Raw genomic sequence first — 17574 nt, forward strand, 5'->3', positions numbered from 1 at the left:
GTATATATGGACATTTGATGGGAAGAAAAAGGATAAAATTGTATTATAATCTTCCAAATAAAAGAGATAATTTAAAATGCTTAAAAGAAATATTAAGTTGAGTAGGAGTAGATAAAGTGAGGGCACTGTATGAAGTTAAAAGGAGATAGTACTAGGTGGATATGATCAATATACATGTTATAAAGTATTAAGCTTTCAAGTAAAAGAGAAATTTGCAGATAAATCAAGAATGGATTTTTCTTTTCAGACTCCACAATTAGGTCATGACCAGGGCTAAAGACCACTGATCAGAAGTTTTATGATTCTATAAGGTCCATATTTAAAGACTAACCTTTCTACAATATTTTAGTCCATTTTTGCTTATCATTCAATAGGATGGGAATATTTATCAGATTTATCTAAAGATAACTAAGTGTTAATTCAAACACAGCCTGAAGGATTGAAATCTGTATTATCCAGGTTTCTGTTGCATTACAAATAGTTAAGATAATCAACTTATAAATAGAAAGGGTTATTCCTGACAGAGAGTTTTACAGGTCTTAGTCTCCAGTGGATTCACTCTACTGATGCATTCTGTTTCTGTACTCCATGGATGGGGTGTGTGGTTGAACAAAGCCATTCTGCTACTGACCAATAAAGAAGATAGAAAAGTTCTGAGTGACTTATCTCTTTTATGACATGGTTCAAGTAAAGTAAGCATTACAATTAGGCTCAATGTTTGAATGTCTCTTTCATTTCCAAGAGAACCATGACAGGTATCAGACTTTTGTCAATTATAAGAGACATAGCAAACAATTAAAATCAAACCTATAACATGCCTAAATGTGAACAACTTTGGAAAATGTCAATGTAACTTAAAAGTATGTTTAGCAATTTATATTTATATTATTAGATTTAGGCCCTTAAGTTAAAAATTAATTTGTTTTCATTAAAAAACTTTTAGTTTTCTATGTAACATGAAATTTGAACTCCCATATTTATTGAAAAGCTACTAATATACTATTACTTTTTCAGTCAGAATACTCCATCTAATATTATACCAAAGAGACATTATTATTCTATGAAGTCTTTCAAAGTAACTAATATGTCTTAGAAAACATTTTTTCACCAAGCTGTCTCTTCAGAGCACCCTTAATCTCATTATTCCTAAGACTGTAGATGAGGGGGTTCAACATGGGGATTACCACCATGTAGAACACAGACACCACCTTGTTCTGGTCTGTGGAGTAGTTTGATTTGGGCATCACATAAATAAATGTGACTGTCCCATATAACAGAGTGACTACAGTAAGGTGAGAGGTGCATGTAGAGAAAGCTTTATGGCGGCCCTCTGTGGAGCGCATCTTCAAGATGGTGATGAGGATGTAGGTGTAGGAGATAGCTATGACAAACACTGTGATCACAATGATGGAGCCAGCAGAAAATGAATCAAGAATTAGGAGGACATTGTTATCAGAACAAGAGAGTTCAACTAAAGGAGTAAAATCACAGAAAAAGTGATTGATTCTATTTGATCCACAGAAGAGAAAAGAAACAAAGGAAAGTGAAAAGGAGGAAGCATGAAGAAACCCACCAATATAAGACCCTACAAGCAACTGGACACAGACTTGTGTGGACATTTTGGTTGAATAAAGCAGTGGGCTACAAATTGCTATAAACCGATCATAAGCCATGGCAGCCAGAAGGAAACATTCAATAGCCCCAAAGAAAACAGCTGAGGCAAGCTGGAAGCCACATCCAGTATAGGAGATACTAGTTCTCTCCAGCAGGAAGTTAACAAGCATATTCGGTGTGACAGAAGAAGAGATGGCTATGTCAACAGAAGCCAAGTGGCTGAGAAAAAAATACATGGGATGATGGAGTTGGGAAGAGACTCTGATGAGAAGGATGGTGCTGAGGTTCCCAAACACAGTCACCAGGTAGATGCACAGGATGATGGTGAAGAGAACAACTCTAAGAACTGGGTCACCTGTTAAGCCCAACAAAATGAACTCTGTCACTGCAGTGTGGTTCCCATCCTCCAGGAAAGCCATGGGGCAGTGTAGTTACTGCCAGATCAAGGCTGTGATAAAGACATTACAAGAGGGAATTTATAAATGGGTGATTTCACATTCTTTAATATACAAATAATGTGACTATATTTGATATGTCCAAGCATCTATATTTACTTGCCTGCAAGGATGAGTCTACAATTTAAATGTGGTTAGCACATCCCTAAAAACTTTCCCTCTCATTAAAGCCTGTTTCTTTATGTGGTATGTTCTTTTACCATTTCCTTAAAGTGAAAAATAAACATAGTAATCAATTAGAATAACAAAATAATCAGTAGTATGATATGAAAGGTCAATGCATAATATTTAATAAGAAATACTTGAGTAGCAGCTAAAATATTTACATACTTCTTTAAAAACAAGCATGAATCTAAGGATTATACATAGATACAAATCAGTAATTTATGAAATTGCAATATTTTATTACATATATTTTGTTTTTAAATCTGATATTATATTTGCCAAAAATATTATCTTCATCACTGTTTTATTAACTTTGAAAGACATTATTTCACTTGCATGTGAATATAGCTTTTAAAATCAGAATTAGAACCTTAACTGTCAGAAATCCACTACTTAACACATATATGCAATAATAAGGTTGAATAATAATAATCCTAGACTCCTTTATACCATAAATAATTGGAATTTTTTGTAACATTTTTAAAAAGATATTGTGTAAGATTTTCCTATATAAATAAAATTATTGTTCATGTAGAAACTAAATAGGAATTTTAAATTATCAATAAAATTATCTACTGAAAATTAATAGATGTTTTAATATATTTGAAACAAAAAATAGTTGTTTTACCATATAATAAGAAATATCTATCTAATCAGTATGGAAACAACATAATAGATACTCAACCCATAGTCTTAGCTATGGGTTGAGTACAGAAATATTTTTCTCAGTTTATACATGAAAACCTTTCAGCCAGATTCATTACAAAAAGCCAAAGTCCTACCTTGAAATGAGAACTCATTTATCCTTCAGTGAAAAGTCAAGATTGCATGGTTATGTAGTCATCTTTTAGTGTTTGCCTCCTTTGGGGATAAATCCCTGAAGATGCTAAAGATTCAAATGTAAACTCTGAAGTATCATGGAACATTACTATTTCCTGTGTAAGATATTGAGTGATTCAATTCACAGGCTAGAGTAACTAAGCTCCCAAGATCCTGCCAATTCTCAAGAGATCAATTTATTATTTTGTTTTCTCTTAGGTGTTTATGCACAGTCATATAGGATTTGTTTCCTATTTACTACATCATAATATGAACATTTTGCTAATAATAATTATTTCTAAGTTTACTTTGATATTTGTATTAAAAAATAATGTTATACTTAAATTATAAAACTAAACCTAGTATCATTCATTCTCTATATATTTATCAATAAGTATTTAAATTACAACCTTTAACATATGCCATCAAGTAGCCCAGAGGAGCATGAAGTAAAACTTTATATAAAGTAAAAATTTAAATAACAAAATGTATATTTCCATCATTGCAAAAGAAGGCAGAACACGAATTTTTTTCAATCTTCAAATATCTTTTATTGAAAGGCCATGCATTGCCTTCATTTATTGTATTTAAAATCAACTGTACAGTTATTTTCGTGAAAACTTTTGCCTGTATTTTCTAATACGAAAAAAACCCTAAAAATTGTTTCAGGAATGTAGAGAAATATCCAATTTAAATAGCAAAAACAGTGCACTGTAATTACTGCTGCACTGCAATCACTTCTGCAATTCCTATGTTTCTTAAATAACTATCTTGTCTGATAACACACAATATGAAGAGCAATTATGAAAAACAGACATTTACATATATTTCTAAAGTCTTATTGAGAATACCCTGCTGGCATTGGATAGCCAATCATAGGAGAATCAGCTGCAATAGCAGGCTATACATATGCCTGTTGGTTCATACCATTGTGCATATTTCCAACATTACTTCCATACTGCTGAGAACTATCATAACCGTTATGGTAAGTCCCTGTTGGATTACCAGTCCTAAAACTGGTCTGTATACCAGCAAATACAAAATTACTTCCAATTTCCCCATTGGTGTAATTTGCAGCACTGTAAACACCATTTTGAGTTTTATCCCCCAAATCTCTCTTAAATAGACTATAGCAGCCTCTGTCATAGTTTTCCCTGTCTCTAAAGGTATTAAATCCACTCCTTTTGCCTGCCTAGTATCTGTCACAGTGATCATCTTTCATGCCTCCTCAACACCTGGAATGACCTGAAACCTCTGTCTTCAACCAACTGAAGCAACTTGGAATTAATTGCTTGATTAGCTTCCTGAAGCACAGAGATAAGGTTGATCCTTTGCTTTATGTTATTAGGTATAAAGAAAGTGTATGCTATACCTGTTTTGGTACTGTGAGCAGTTTTACAATTCGATGAATATAATCATCTGAGGAGTTAGGGTAGTCATAACTGATGACAAATTTCACATCTTCCACATCTAGCCCTCTGGAGGACACATTGGTAGCAATCAGAATAGGAGTTTTTCCATGTTTGAATTCATTTAGGACCCAGTCACATTTCTGCTGACTCTTATCATCATGGATGCCTATGGCAGGCCACCTCCTCACTTCTCTGGTAAGTTCATCACATCTTCTGGTTTCAACAAAAACAATGATTTTACTCTCCTCACTCATGATCTCTTCCATCAGACAAATAAGTTTTTCATCTTTTTCGACAACATGACATACATGCACAATCTGAAGAATGCTATGATTTGCACTCAGCTTGAATGCACTAATGATATGAATATAGTCTTTCAGGAATTCTTCAGCAAGATGTCTTACTTCTTTTGTCCAGATTGCACTCCTGTTTGCCTATCAGGTCTTATTTGGTCCACAATTTCCCTTATTTGGGGTTCAAATCCCATATCAAGCATCCAATCAGCTTCCTCAAGGGCAAGATAAGTTGTTTTTCTCAGATTGGTTTTCCCACGATCTAAAAAGTCTTCCTGGTGTTGCAGTACTGATTTCCACATCTCTTTCCAGTTCACAAATCTGTGGTCCTTTGGAAGCACCACTATAGATGCAAGTAGACTTCAAGTGACAAGCTCTACAATATTCAGGAGTGACTTGCTACACCTGCTGTGCCAGTTCTTGAGTTGGTGCCAGCACCAAGCAAACAGGCCATCTCTCTAGGAATGGCTGGTGGTTTATGTGTACAATGGCAGGCAGCAAGTAAAATAATGTTTTCCCAGATCCAGTCTGAGCTACTCCAGTAGTATCTAATCCACTGAGAGAAACTGGCAAGCCCTGAGCTTGAAAAGCAATGGGTTCAATGAAGTTCTGCCTTGAAATTATATCCATTACATTCGTAGGAAAGTTTGCTTTGTAAAAATTCATTTTGGACAGTTGTGACCTCTAACTATAATTTCCTTGCTTCTTCTGTATGTATCTACCTCTTGTGTGGTGGGCCTTGCCAAATCAGGGTGTTCCTAATAAAAATTCTTCTCAAATTTGGGCAGCGCATCAAGATTCCACTTCTTTTTTGGCTATTTACATTTCAGATGTCATCCCCTTTCCCCATTTCCCCTCCCTAGAACCTCCTATACCATACCCCTTCCTCCTTTTTGTTTTTATACCATTTTAATTACATTCAAGTATTAAGGTCAGTTCTTTTTAAATAGTTTCTCCCCAGGATTTCCTAACTTCTTTCCAGAGGCGGGTTCTGTTTTACTCCCTCCAAATTGAGGTACACCAAACCCTTGATTCTGGCCACAGACTCAATCACTAGAATAACTCAACATAGCGTCAGTGGTTGTGGTTGGAGGGAGGAATCCAGTGAAAGAGAATCCAGTTGCAAGAGTTGCAGACTGTGAAGCCTTTGCAGGGGCCTCACCAGCAGAAAGATGGTGGTGACAAGGGATGGAGCTGTAAATCCAAGGACAGATGGAAATGAATAAGGTCAAACATGAATGTTTTAAAATTACACAGTGAAGTAGAATTTAAAAATGACTTGGATGTCTCCAAGAATAGAAATAGAGTCTAAGTGTCAACCTCGACTAGTGCCCTTGATATAGGTAGGTCATGGGATAACACTAACTTTTCAGCCCAAAGACTTGGTGGTACTCTAGTTCTCTTAATAACCTTAATTTCAGAACACCTGTAGCCCTTAATTGGAGGGTTGGTTTGACAATCACTACAATAATTCCAGCTAATATTTCTATCAACATTCTTTAATACTAATAATTATGCTAAGCATTTTACATGTACAGAATCCTCACAGTACGACAAGATATAGATGTTTTTTCTTATTCTCAGTATTCATTTGATAAAGCTAAGGCTGAAGCACTCAAACAATTTGTATGCTGTGATTCTGACCCCTAAATGTCTAATGGTGGATTAATATCTATAATCAATAAAAAGCTCAAAGCAAACTAAAACAAATTCAAATATAAAACAGATGATCAGCACAATAATGAATTGAGCATTTAAAATAATAAGAAAAAATTGCAATTAAGTATTTGAAAAAAATGTGTTCCATATTTTTATCCATTAAGGAAATAGAAATTAAAACAATATTGAGTCCATTATGATAAAAATAAATCACCAGAAATGGTGGAGAGGGAAAATAAATTACTGTACACTGTGTAGATCTCTCTCTCTCTCTCTCTCTCTCTCTCTCTCTGTCTCTCTCTCTCTCTCTCTGTCACACACACACACACACACACACACACTTAATGATTTGAATTACCATATGATTCATCCATACCACTCTTTTTTTTTTTTTTTTGAGACAGGGTTTCTCTGTACAGCCCTGGCTGTCCTGTATCTCACTGTGTAGACCAGGCTGGCCTCAAACTCAAAAATCCACCTGCCTCTGCCTCTGCCTCCCAAGTGCTGAGATTAAAGGCGTGCACCACCACCACCCAGCTTTCATACAACTCTTTAGTATAGACTCAAGGGATTCTAAGTCAGAAGACCACAGAGATTCCTGGATGCTCATGCTTATTTTTGAACTATGCACAGTAGTCTAGACATGGAACAGCGTAGAGGTTTATCAAGACATCAGTGAATTTAAAAAGTATAACACAAGGGTGGAGAGATGGCTCAGTGGTTAAGAGCACTGACTGTTCTTCCACAGGTTCTGAGTTCAATTGCCAGCAACCGCATAATGTAATGGGAATCACAACCATATGTAATGCCCTTTTCTACTATGTCTGAATAGAGTGAAAGTGTACTCACATACATTAAATAAATAAATAAATAAATCTTAAAAACAAAAACAAAGAAAGCATGACACATATGCACAGTAGAATTTTATTCATCAGTAAAGAAGAAAGAAATTAGCTAATTTATAGAAAAATTGACGAAACTTAAGACATTGTGTTAAGAAAATTAAGCCATGTAGAAAAACAATATTTTCTCCTATGCTTGAAAATATGTACATGTATTTCATGTCATATAAGAACAAAATATAAGGCTATGTATGTAAAAAAAAAGTCACAATGAAGGCCATTGTTTTAAATACTAACTTAAACATAATGAAAATATAAAGGAGAAGTACAGAGGCAGGTATTGTATAATATATCTGAACCCCAGCTCTCAGGAAATTGATACAAGAAAATTACAAATCCATGGCCAAGCTAGGATACAGTAAGTATAAGACGATCCTAGTGTTTGGTTCTTTTGGATGGGGCAGACACATAGCTGGATTACTCCCATGAAGACACAATATCCTGAGCCATCCTAGAGGAGCCACTGCACTCAGAGCACCAGGTAAGAACCCTCTCCCATTATCCTATGCCCTAGAGCTACAACAGGAGCCTGGGGCACTCAGGACCCATCAGCCACCCAAAACCCACCCTTCTGGAATACCATTTCCCTTCTGCCCCTCTCGTGGTCCTGTTGGCTGGGGCAAACACCAAACTGGTCTGCTCCTGTGAGTTGTATGGTGAGTATTGCAAGCTTTTGGGCTAATATCCAATTATCAGTGAGTGCATACCATGTGTGTTCTCTTGTGATTGGGTTATCTCACTCAGGATGATTTTTTTCTAGTTCCATCAATTTGCCTAAGAAGGACCCAACTATACCACTCCTGGGCATATACCCAGAAGATGCTCCAACATATAACAAGGACATATGCTCCACTATGTTCATAGCAGCCTTATTTATAGTAGCCAGAAGCTGGAAAGAACCCAGATGTCCTTCAACAGAGAAATGGATACAGAAAATGTGGTACATGTACACAACGGAATATTACTCAGCTATTAAAAACAATGAATTGGAGAAAATCTTAGGCAAATGGATGGAACTAGAAATATCATCCTGAGTGAAGTAACCCAATCACAAGGTATGCACTCACTGATAATTGGATATTAGCCCAAAAGCTCACAGTACCCAAGATATAACTCACAGACCACATGAAGCTCATGAAGAAGGAAGACCAAAATGTGGGTGCTCCGGTCCTTCTTAGAAGGAATAACAAAATACTCATGGGAGCAAATATGGAGACAAAGCGTGAGACAGAAACTGAAGGAGGAGCCTTCTGGAAACTGTCCCACCTGGGTATCCATCCCATGAGCAGTCACCAAAGATAGACGCTGATGTGGATGCCAGGAAGTGCATGCTGACAGGAGCCTGATATAGCTGTCTCCTTAGGGGTCTGCCAGAGCCTGACATATACAAAGGAGGATGCTCACAGCTTACCATTAAACTGATCATGAGGTTCCCAATGGAGGAGTGAGAGAGAAGACTGAAGGAACTGAAAGGGTTTGTGGCCCCATGGGGAGAGCAACAATACCAACCAACCAGAGCTCCCAGGGTCTAAACCACCAGCCAGAGAGCATATAGGAAGAGACCCATGGCTCCAGCTGTATATGTAGGGAAGGATGGCATTGTCGGGCATAGGTGGGAGAGGAAGTCCTTGGTCTAGTGAAGGCTGAATGCCCCAGTTTGGGGGAATTCATGGGTGAGGAGGTGGGAGTGGACAGATGGGTGGGGGCACATCCTCATAGAATCAGGAGGAGGCGATATGGGATGGGGGTTCCTGGGTGGGAGGGAAATTGGGAAAGGGGATCACATCTGAAATGTAAATAAAATATCCAATAATAAATAAATAAATAAATAAATAAATAAATAAATAAGACCAGCCTAGGCCACACAATAATATCTTATCTCAAAAAAGATAATTGGTCCATAAATATATGAGGAAATGCTTCACATGTTTAGCCATCAGGAAATAAAAATCAAAACCTTATCTTGCCACACTTGTATTTCTACTATCAAAAACACCAATAGTAACAAATACTGGTGAAGATGTGTAGAAAAAGAAACCCTTAATACTATTGGTAGGCATGTAAGTTAGCACAACCATCACAGAAAATAATATGGAGTTCTCTATATTTCTGAATCACTATATGATCTGATTATACCACTTCAATACATAGATCCAAAAGAAGTCATCACACAAGACCCACTTGCATAACTGCCTTTATTGTACCAATATTTAGCCCAGAAGCTTATCCAACAGAAGATGGATAAAGAAAAGATTCTGTTTATACATCCATCATAGGCTGTTCTGTTCAGTCATTGAAAACCCTGTGGTGTGGAGGAAAAGATGTATACAATGGGAAGAATTGTAATGAGACAAATGCATCATTGAAAACATCTCAGGGTCTCCCTAATATGCAGAAACTATTTTAAGAAGTGGTCTGAAAATAAAGAGGGATCATTAGTGACTGAGAAGAGTATTGAGGTAGGACAGAGGAGAAGATGGGTACCTGAAGAGAAAATAGATTGAACGTATGTGTATATGGAAATTCTACAATGAAGGCCTTTAATTTTTTCAGATGATAATTATGCTTTGTAAAGACATAATGGATGTTTGAGGAGCTATCTATGTTTAAATTAATATATACTGCACACATTATGTATTTGCACCAAATCACATAATAACCCATAGTCTTGAAACTATTTAGCTTCTCTGTATTAGTTAAAAATAAATTAAAATTTCATTTTAAAAATAAGTGCCTTAACTTTTTATATGCTATGTGTTAGTTTAAAACTAAAACTCATTTAGTAGTATGAGTGTGTTTGTATATATGTGTTCATGTATTCACCTGTGAGTGTGTGTGTTTGTGTGTGTGTGTGTGTGTGTGTGTGTGTGTGTGTGTGTGTGTAGAGCAGAGGACAACCTTGGGCATTGTTGATAAGAAACAATCTACTTTCATAGGAGCTCATTAGTATTTCTCATTGGCTTAGACTCTACAAGTAGGTTTGTCTATCTGGCCAATGAATTCCAGAGAGTTTGTGTAGTGCTAGTATTATGAGTAGGGTCCACCTAGATCTTCTCATGGATGCTGGAAATCAAACTCAGGTCCTCAGTCTTATTTATCAAACACCTTGCAGACTGAGCCACTCAGCTCTTAATTTCATTTGTAAAAGAAATAATACATTGACTATTTTGCCATAAGTTCTGATATTATGAAAAATAATAGTGAAGATATGATGTGATTGATAGTTTAAAAGTGTTAAAGAATCTGATCCTGATATGGACATTTAGAAGCCATTTACAGGTAAAATAAACATCAGTGTACTAAGCAGGGATTTGTATGAAAGTTGATATATTCTGAGAACAATGTATTCTGAAACACAGTTGCCTTATGAGAAATGCATGGCAAGGATTATATCACTTGATCTATCTCTTCCAGACTGGCACTTGTTTTCCCCAGAAATAATCTTGTGGCACTCATTTCTTTACCATGGAAATACACTAGCAGAAAGCTGAAGGACTTGGAAAAGTTCCCAAGTCAAAGAATTACATGGTATTATGCAAGAGGTAAATATGCCCCCAGAACCTATTGCACCCAGAGATATTTTTAAAAGTTTATCTTCAGCCATTTCCAGATATTCAGAAAAAAATAAGTCACAGAAGTCCATATCACATCTCAAACTTTTTTCAGAAATTAGAAAGCACTTGATAGACAGGACATTCCATGAAAGCCCCACAAACCCACACTTTCTATTATCTAAAACAGTCTCAAGATAATCATCTCCAGTGGCCCCATGACTCTCATTAAATCTTTCAGTGTTCCAAGCCCCACCTATAAGCAATGCTGAAGACAGTGCCTTAAATTATAAGAAGCTATACTAAAGAGACATTTCACAGACATTTGATTGGAAAAATAACTTCATTGCTTGTCTCTGTACTGTGAGATGTACAAAATCCCAGAAAGAATTTGCAGAAATCCCCTTTCTTATTCTTACAGAAATGAAGTGGAGAAAAGTGTACATGGAAGTGATGGACTGAAAGCAGACAGAGAACAGGATGGGAAAAGCCAGATGTAGCCTGGGTAAGGAAAAGAGGGAAAATATCAGTTATTACAATATAGTAAGTATCTTGTTCTCTAATGATAGTCAATGATAAAGAGGGATTGTAATGGTATTACACTGACATTGTTCCACTTTATTACAATGGATTAAGGAATTTACAATCATATACATGAAAAATATCAAAATGATTATGAGATCATCAACCAACATTGTCTGATGAAGTCTGTATAAACTTCACTTATCTTCATACTTGGATGTCACATTCTGGAATACACCAAGAACTTGTAATGAGTATGAGGGAAAAAAATTTTCCCATAGATTCTAGCAATTCTGAGATGTTCTTCAAAGAAGACCACTGTGTGTATCTAGTGTGATTTCATACTGTATTAAATAAGGAATAGTATCTACAAGTGCAGAGGTAATTTCTTTCTCCTGGGCTCTAAGAAAAGTCTCATGCAGTTGAGACATTTGTTAACTTGTTGGTTGGTTCACCATTCATAAATGCAGGTAAGCAGAAAGGAGCAAAGTGCATGAACATTATTCACAGTGCTGAGAGCACAGAGTCCTGAGATCATTTGGAGAACTGCCAACTACCAAAATGAGGCAAATTCTAGTCAATTAAAGACTGTGCTGGAGAGAAATTTGTACACATTCATAATTATTGTAGAAAAGTTTCTGGAGAACACAATATTCCATACAGCCACTTAGCTAGTCATCATCAAAAGCCTATATTGACAAGACTGATACCCTAGGATGAAGACACCACATTTTTAAATAAGTCACTTTCCTAACAATGATAAAATTAAGCTTGTTTTCACACACACACACACACACACACACACACATCTTTAAATTTCATCAAAATAAAATAGTTTATAAACCCAAAATAAATGATTAAGAGAAGCAGAGAGGTTTAGGAAGCTTTCCTGGGGCAAGGAGCATTTTGGGGCAAGTAACATTTGATCCCTCTGGTCAGAAAGTTCACTGCAGGTGAAAGCAACAACACAAGCATACAGAAGATCAAAAAACAAGTTGCTACAACTGGGAAATTGAGAAACGTTTCTTACATAGGGGATCATGGAAGCAGGAAATGAGGATGGTCTGCCAAGAACTTGAACCCATAGTTCAACCCCCTGCATTTTTTAAATGTTACAGTCTTAATAGACAGAGTTTCTCTAGACTTATTGCTTTGCTGTAAATATGCCACCCAGATGTGCTAATGTCCTGCAGACCAAGTACCTCTCAGGGACATAGTTTCCTTGTCAATAGGAAGACCACTGAAATACCACTTACCTCTTAGGGTAGCTGTGATGATACAGAAGGCTGTACAACAGAAATAGTAAAAAGAAAGAGAAGGAGAAAAAGAAGGAGAAGGAGAAGGAGAAGGAGAAGGAGAAGGAGAAGGAGAAGGAGAAGGAGAAGGAGAAGGAAAAGGAGAAGAAACTTTAATACTGGTAAATCATACCACTGTGTGCCTGTGGGGACTTTTCAGAAGGATTGACTAAGGTAAAGAGACATGATCAGAGACATGATCTGAATGTACACCAGGTCATCACACAGCCTGAAAACATAAATGGAACAAAAGGGACAAATGAAGAGAACACAGGCATTCTTTCTCTGTTTCCCTGAGGAAAGCAATCTTCTTTTGCATAATATCCTATGTCACCATCACCTCAGGCCCTAAGCAATGGAGTCAGAGAATCAAGAATGAAACTATGAGCTAAATAAACAGTTTTTCTTTTGAGTCTTTCTTTAGGCATTCAGTTCCCAGCTATGAAAGGATAACTAACACAGAAAGTGTGCAGACAACAGTTTCTACAGAGAAGAGACATACCATGGTGGTAGATTTGATATAGAAGAGTATATAAACAGGAAAGCTAAGACTAGAGACTATTGCAAAAATCATATGAGTTATCAAAGTAAAATGGAGGAGGCATTCTTAGCTAGGATTCCAGAACCAAGAAAATGTAAATGAGTAGAAGCAAATGAATTGAAAAAAATGTGTAAAGCTCCAATGGAAAAGTGAATAGTTGAACAGAAACAATACCATATGCAAAGTAACAGAGGGATTAGGTTACATTTGGAAGGCAGGGTACATCATCTAGCTTGAGTGTAGGATAGGTGTGAATAGAGCAGAGACTGAACTTTTCTACTTGCAAAGAACATGGTAATTCAGGCTGGGCTATTTGTGTTTCCCGTTATAAACAGTGGGTTTCTTTCTATATACCATTTTTAAAATTATCAATGGTTTGATTAACATAACCTCTCCTTAGAAAGCTATCATTAGGTCACAGTGTGATGAATAAAGTGTGTGTGTGTGTGTGTGTGTGTGTGTGTGTGTGTGTGTGTGTTTAATAAGCTTGGGAGATACAAATTTCACTCTCTGGAAAATAACTAATCTATGACAATAACCCTTGTATTTAAAAAAAGAATATAGAATTTGGAATGCAGGAAGTGACCTGTTGGGTATAAAAGGATAAACAAGTGGAAAGTGGTCTCATTAATCTCAACAGATACTATTGACAACTTAAATAATCAGAAGAGGCGTGATGGGGCACATCTGCATTCAATATGTAGAAGAGACTAAAACATTTTCCAAAGGAAACTGAAGGCCTTTTCCCAAAATGGTTAAACCTTAAAATCACAAAAGATAACCTAAAGCTGAAAGAATTTAATGGACAGGATTTTGTTTTAAAAATAACTAGACTGAGACACCTTCAGAGAGAAAAAAAATCTGATCTTAAAGACAACAACAAGAGGAGCAGTGAAGATTGCTGGATAACCTCTGTTGCTCACAGAGAGCCCTTTGTGTTAGTCATAGCTCTAACTGTCTCCTGATTTTGTTCATCTATGCCATTTCATAGTCAACTTATCTAACTTCCTCACATAGGCCTCTGCTGATGAATGGACAACACTATCACATCATAGCCATCTGTACAACTGTATCCACACTGCATTTCTCGGGCAATGAGATGCACATTGTAGGCATTTAGTCAATATAAAATGGTAAAAGTCATGACTGCTAATAGCCGTTCAGCCACCCTCATTAAACTTTCATACTTTGTAAAATCTAAATGACAGTCTCTACCACATGTGCTGGTGAGGGTTCCATGAGTACTGTCTAACTCCACTCTCTTTGTAGTGCATTGTATTAAATAGATGCTGATTAACTAGCCAGAGACTTATTATGTTCTCTTACTAAATATAATGTATAAATTAGAAAACAGCAACTCTCATCTTCGTTTATCATCTTTTTCATTAATCTCTGTGAATTCTCTAGCTAATTTCCAGCCAGCATCTCTTTCTCTATCTTTCTCCATAATTTTCTTTTCAATCCCCAACTGCTTATGATTTAGCAGTGAATGAAGTTTAAATGAAAATAGTATTCCTAATCCTGTCATTCTTACACATCAATTTCTGCTTAGTGTGGAAAAATAAAGCATAAATGAGCTTGAAATATGGCATGAAAAATGATCTCAGTAATTTAAAGTGTTTCCTTCTGGACTCTGCTGCAAAACCACTGAAGTATATTAGCTTAGAATAGTAGAAAAAAGTTGACCAAAACATTATGACCAACATTGACAGTCTGAAATAAAACAGTGCTTTCAAAATCACTTTAACTTCAGGTAAGACCATTGTGATTTTCTGAAAATGCTCAAGATCATTGATTTGTTCTAAAACTATCTAAATATAAACTGTTACTGTAGTAGCATTATTGTGTATTTAAAACAGGCTGAAATTACCCAATGTTTATTTAATCTTTATTTAATTTATTTAATTAAAATAAATGTATTTATTATTTTATTTGTTTATTAATTTCATTTATTTAATTTATTAATTTTATTATTTAGTTTATTTATTTTGTTTATTTAATTTTCAAAACTGTCACTGTGATGGGTAATCTTGGTTTTCAACTTGACTATATATGGAATCAACTAGCACCCAAGCAGCTGGGCACACTTATCATTGGTTCTTATTGATTGAATCATTTGATATGGGAATATCCATCCTAAATCTTGGCTACATTTTCTGGTAGGAAGCTACTGAAACAACATGGAAGAGGGAAGCTTTGCTTCCTTGCCCACATTCTCACTGACAAGCTTGTCCATCCTGCTGCTGAGGCATTACTTCACTTGTGTCAGAACCTACTTCTCTGTGATCCCAAAGTTGAGTGGTTACCAGCTAAGACATCCAACTTCATAGAATGAACAACTATCAGGATCTTGGACTTTCCAACTTGAGACTGCCAATGTTGGACTAGCCATACCACAGCCTACAAGCCAATCTAATAAAACCCATTTTAATATATATGGCTTAATTTTATCAGTTCTGTTCCTCCAGAGAACCCTGACTAATTCAGTCACTGTTTGGAACCAGAGAATAATATGGAACTTAGGTGTAAATAGAACAACCCTAAGAACAATATTACATTCTATTGGAAATTTTTATTAATCCCCCCAAAACATTTGACAAATGCTATGTCCACTTTAAATAACTTAAGCAAAGAAATTATTTTATTCTTTTATCCAATCCAGAGTACCATCATATAAAATAATGAACTGAAAAAAAACTACGGAGTTACAGAATTGAGTGAGAGTGAAGCAATTTTGTACATATTGTTTTACTTCTACAGATCCTGATTCAGGAACACAAATATCAAGACAAGATTTGTGACTAGAAATCAACAAGATACTTAAGTCTGCTCTTTGAGGTTTTAACAGATCTACATACTAGAAATATTCTCATCACTTTGACTCCTAACTTTCCTAACTTAGTCACCTGCATACATGTGTCTCTTTAAGGTTATTGAATTGATTAACTCAGGTGACCATGATCAAAATCTTGCTGACACTAGTATACAAGCTCTTTACAATCATCTCTGAGTCTTTACTGTAAACATACATCCTGTTTTGGGGCAAAATCACTACAACTAGGAGGATGGGCAACCACACCACAGTGACTACGTTCCTTCTGTGGGGATTTTCCAGTTTCCCGGAACTGCAGAATCTACTCTTTGTTGTGATACTCCTCTCCCATGTGAGCATTCTCTTAGCAAATGCATCAATCATGGTGGCCATCAAGCTCAATCACAACCTTCATACTCCCATGTACTTTTTCCTCTTTGCCCTGTCTTTTTCAGAAACATGCACCACTATGGTGATCCTACCCCGCATGTTGGTAGACTTGATATCAAAGAGCAAGATCATCTCTCTCCCTGAGTGTGCCACTCAGATGTTTTTCTTCTTTGGCTTGGGAGGCAATAACTGCTTCATCTTGTCTGCCATGTCCTATGACCGTTACACTGCCATACAAAACCCTCTGCATTATCCAATCCTGATGACCCAAAAGATCTGCCTTCAGCTCATCATTGCCTCTGGTGTGCTTGGCTTCTCAATCTCTCTGTGTATTGTCATCACAATATTCAGCTTGTCTTTTTGCAACTCCAATATCATTCAGCACTTTTTTTGTGATATTGATCCTGTGGTCTCCCTTGCCTGTAATTTAACCTTTTATCATAAAGTGATTCTCTTTGCACTCACTGCCTTTGTGTTGGTAGGCAGCTTTATTTTCATCATGGTTTCTTATGTCTTCATTGTGACAGTAGTTATGAAGATGCCCTCTGCCAAGGGAAGGTATAAGACCTTTTCGACTTGCTCTTCCCATTTCACAGTGGTGTTCATACATTATGGGTTTGCTTGCTTTGTCTATCTGAGACCCAAGAACAGTTACTCTTTCAGGGATGACACATTGTTGGCAGTAACATACACCATTCTGACACCTCTGCTCAACCCCATCATTTACAGTCTAAGGAACAAAGGCATGCAGACAGCCTTGAGGAAAGACATAGGCAATATAATCAGGTTTTTCCCCAAAATGGTAAATAAAAGAGTCCAGAAGGTTTGAAAGATATGTATGGTGTTGGTGGAAAATAGTATACTTAAGGATTAAGATCAGCTTTTAGTGAAATGAGCTATTATCTTCACTTCTGTTTTTTTGGTTATGTGTTTGAGACATAGATGGTCTCATTATGTAGCTCCAGATTGCCTAGAACTTACTATGTAGACAGATTGACCTTGAACTCAAAGAACTCAAAGAGATCTGCCTGCCTCTATTAGGACTTAAGACATGAGCCTTCACATCCAGATTTTAGCTATTATTTCTAGCTATCAGATCTAGTATAGCTCTGGCCTTCTTGTTATAAAACTTGATGTAACATTA

General features: G+C 36.3%; 2 protein-coding genes and 1 pseudogene across 2 annotated transcripts; 1 reads left to right on the top strand and 2 right to left on the bottom strand.

The window, feature by feature from the left end:
* Positions 1-1079: 1079 nt before the first annotated feature.
* On the bottom strand, positions 1080-2058 carry LOC114621669 (olfactory receptor 510-like). The gene has a single exon (XM_028768031.1). The coding sequence runs from the start codon at positions 2031-2033 to the stop codon at positions 1080-1082; it is 954 nt and encodes a 317-aa protein (XP_028623864.1). The 5' UTR covers positions 2034-2058.
* A 1833-nt stretch (positions 2059-3891) lies between these two features.
* On the bottom strand, positions 3892-5846 carry LOC114621692 (annotated as a pseudogene).
* A 10447-nt stretch (positions 5847-16293) lies between these two features.
* Positions 16294-17259, top strand: LOC114621634 (olfactory receptor 10T2-like). The gene has a single exon (XM_028767983.1). The coding sequence runs from the start codon at positions 16294-16296 to the stop codon at positions 17257-17259; it is 966 nt and encodes a 321-aa protein (XP_028623816.1).
* Positions 17260-17574: the final 315 nt, after the last annotated feature.

Source organism: Grammomys surdaster, unplaced genomic scaffold (assembly GCF_004785775.1).
Source record: "Grammomys surdaster isolate TR1022 unplaced genomic scaffold, NIH_TR_1.0 184, whole genome shotgun sequence".
NCBI classification, from domain to species: Eukaryota; Metazoa; Chordata; class Mammalia; order Rodentia; family Muridae; genus Grammomys; species Grammomys surdaster.

Excerpts from the sequence above, each read along its gene's own strand:
- LOC114621634 (XM_028767983.1), top strand. The coding sequence starts at position 16,294 with ATGGGCAACCACACCACAGTGACTACGTTCCTTCTGTGGGGATTTTCC.
- LOC114621669 (XM_028768031.1), bottom strand. The coding sequence starts at position 2,033 with ATGGCTTTCCTGGAGGATGGGAACCACACTGCAGTGACAGAGTTCATT.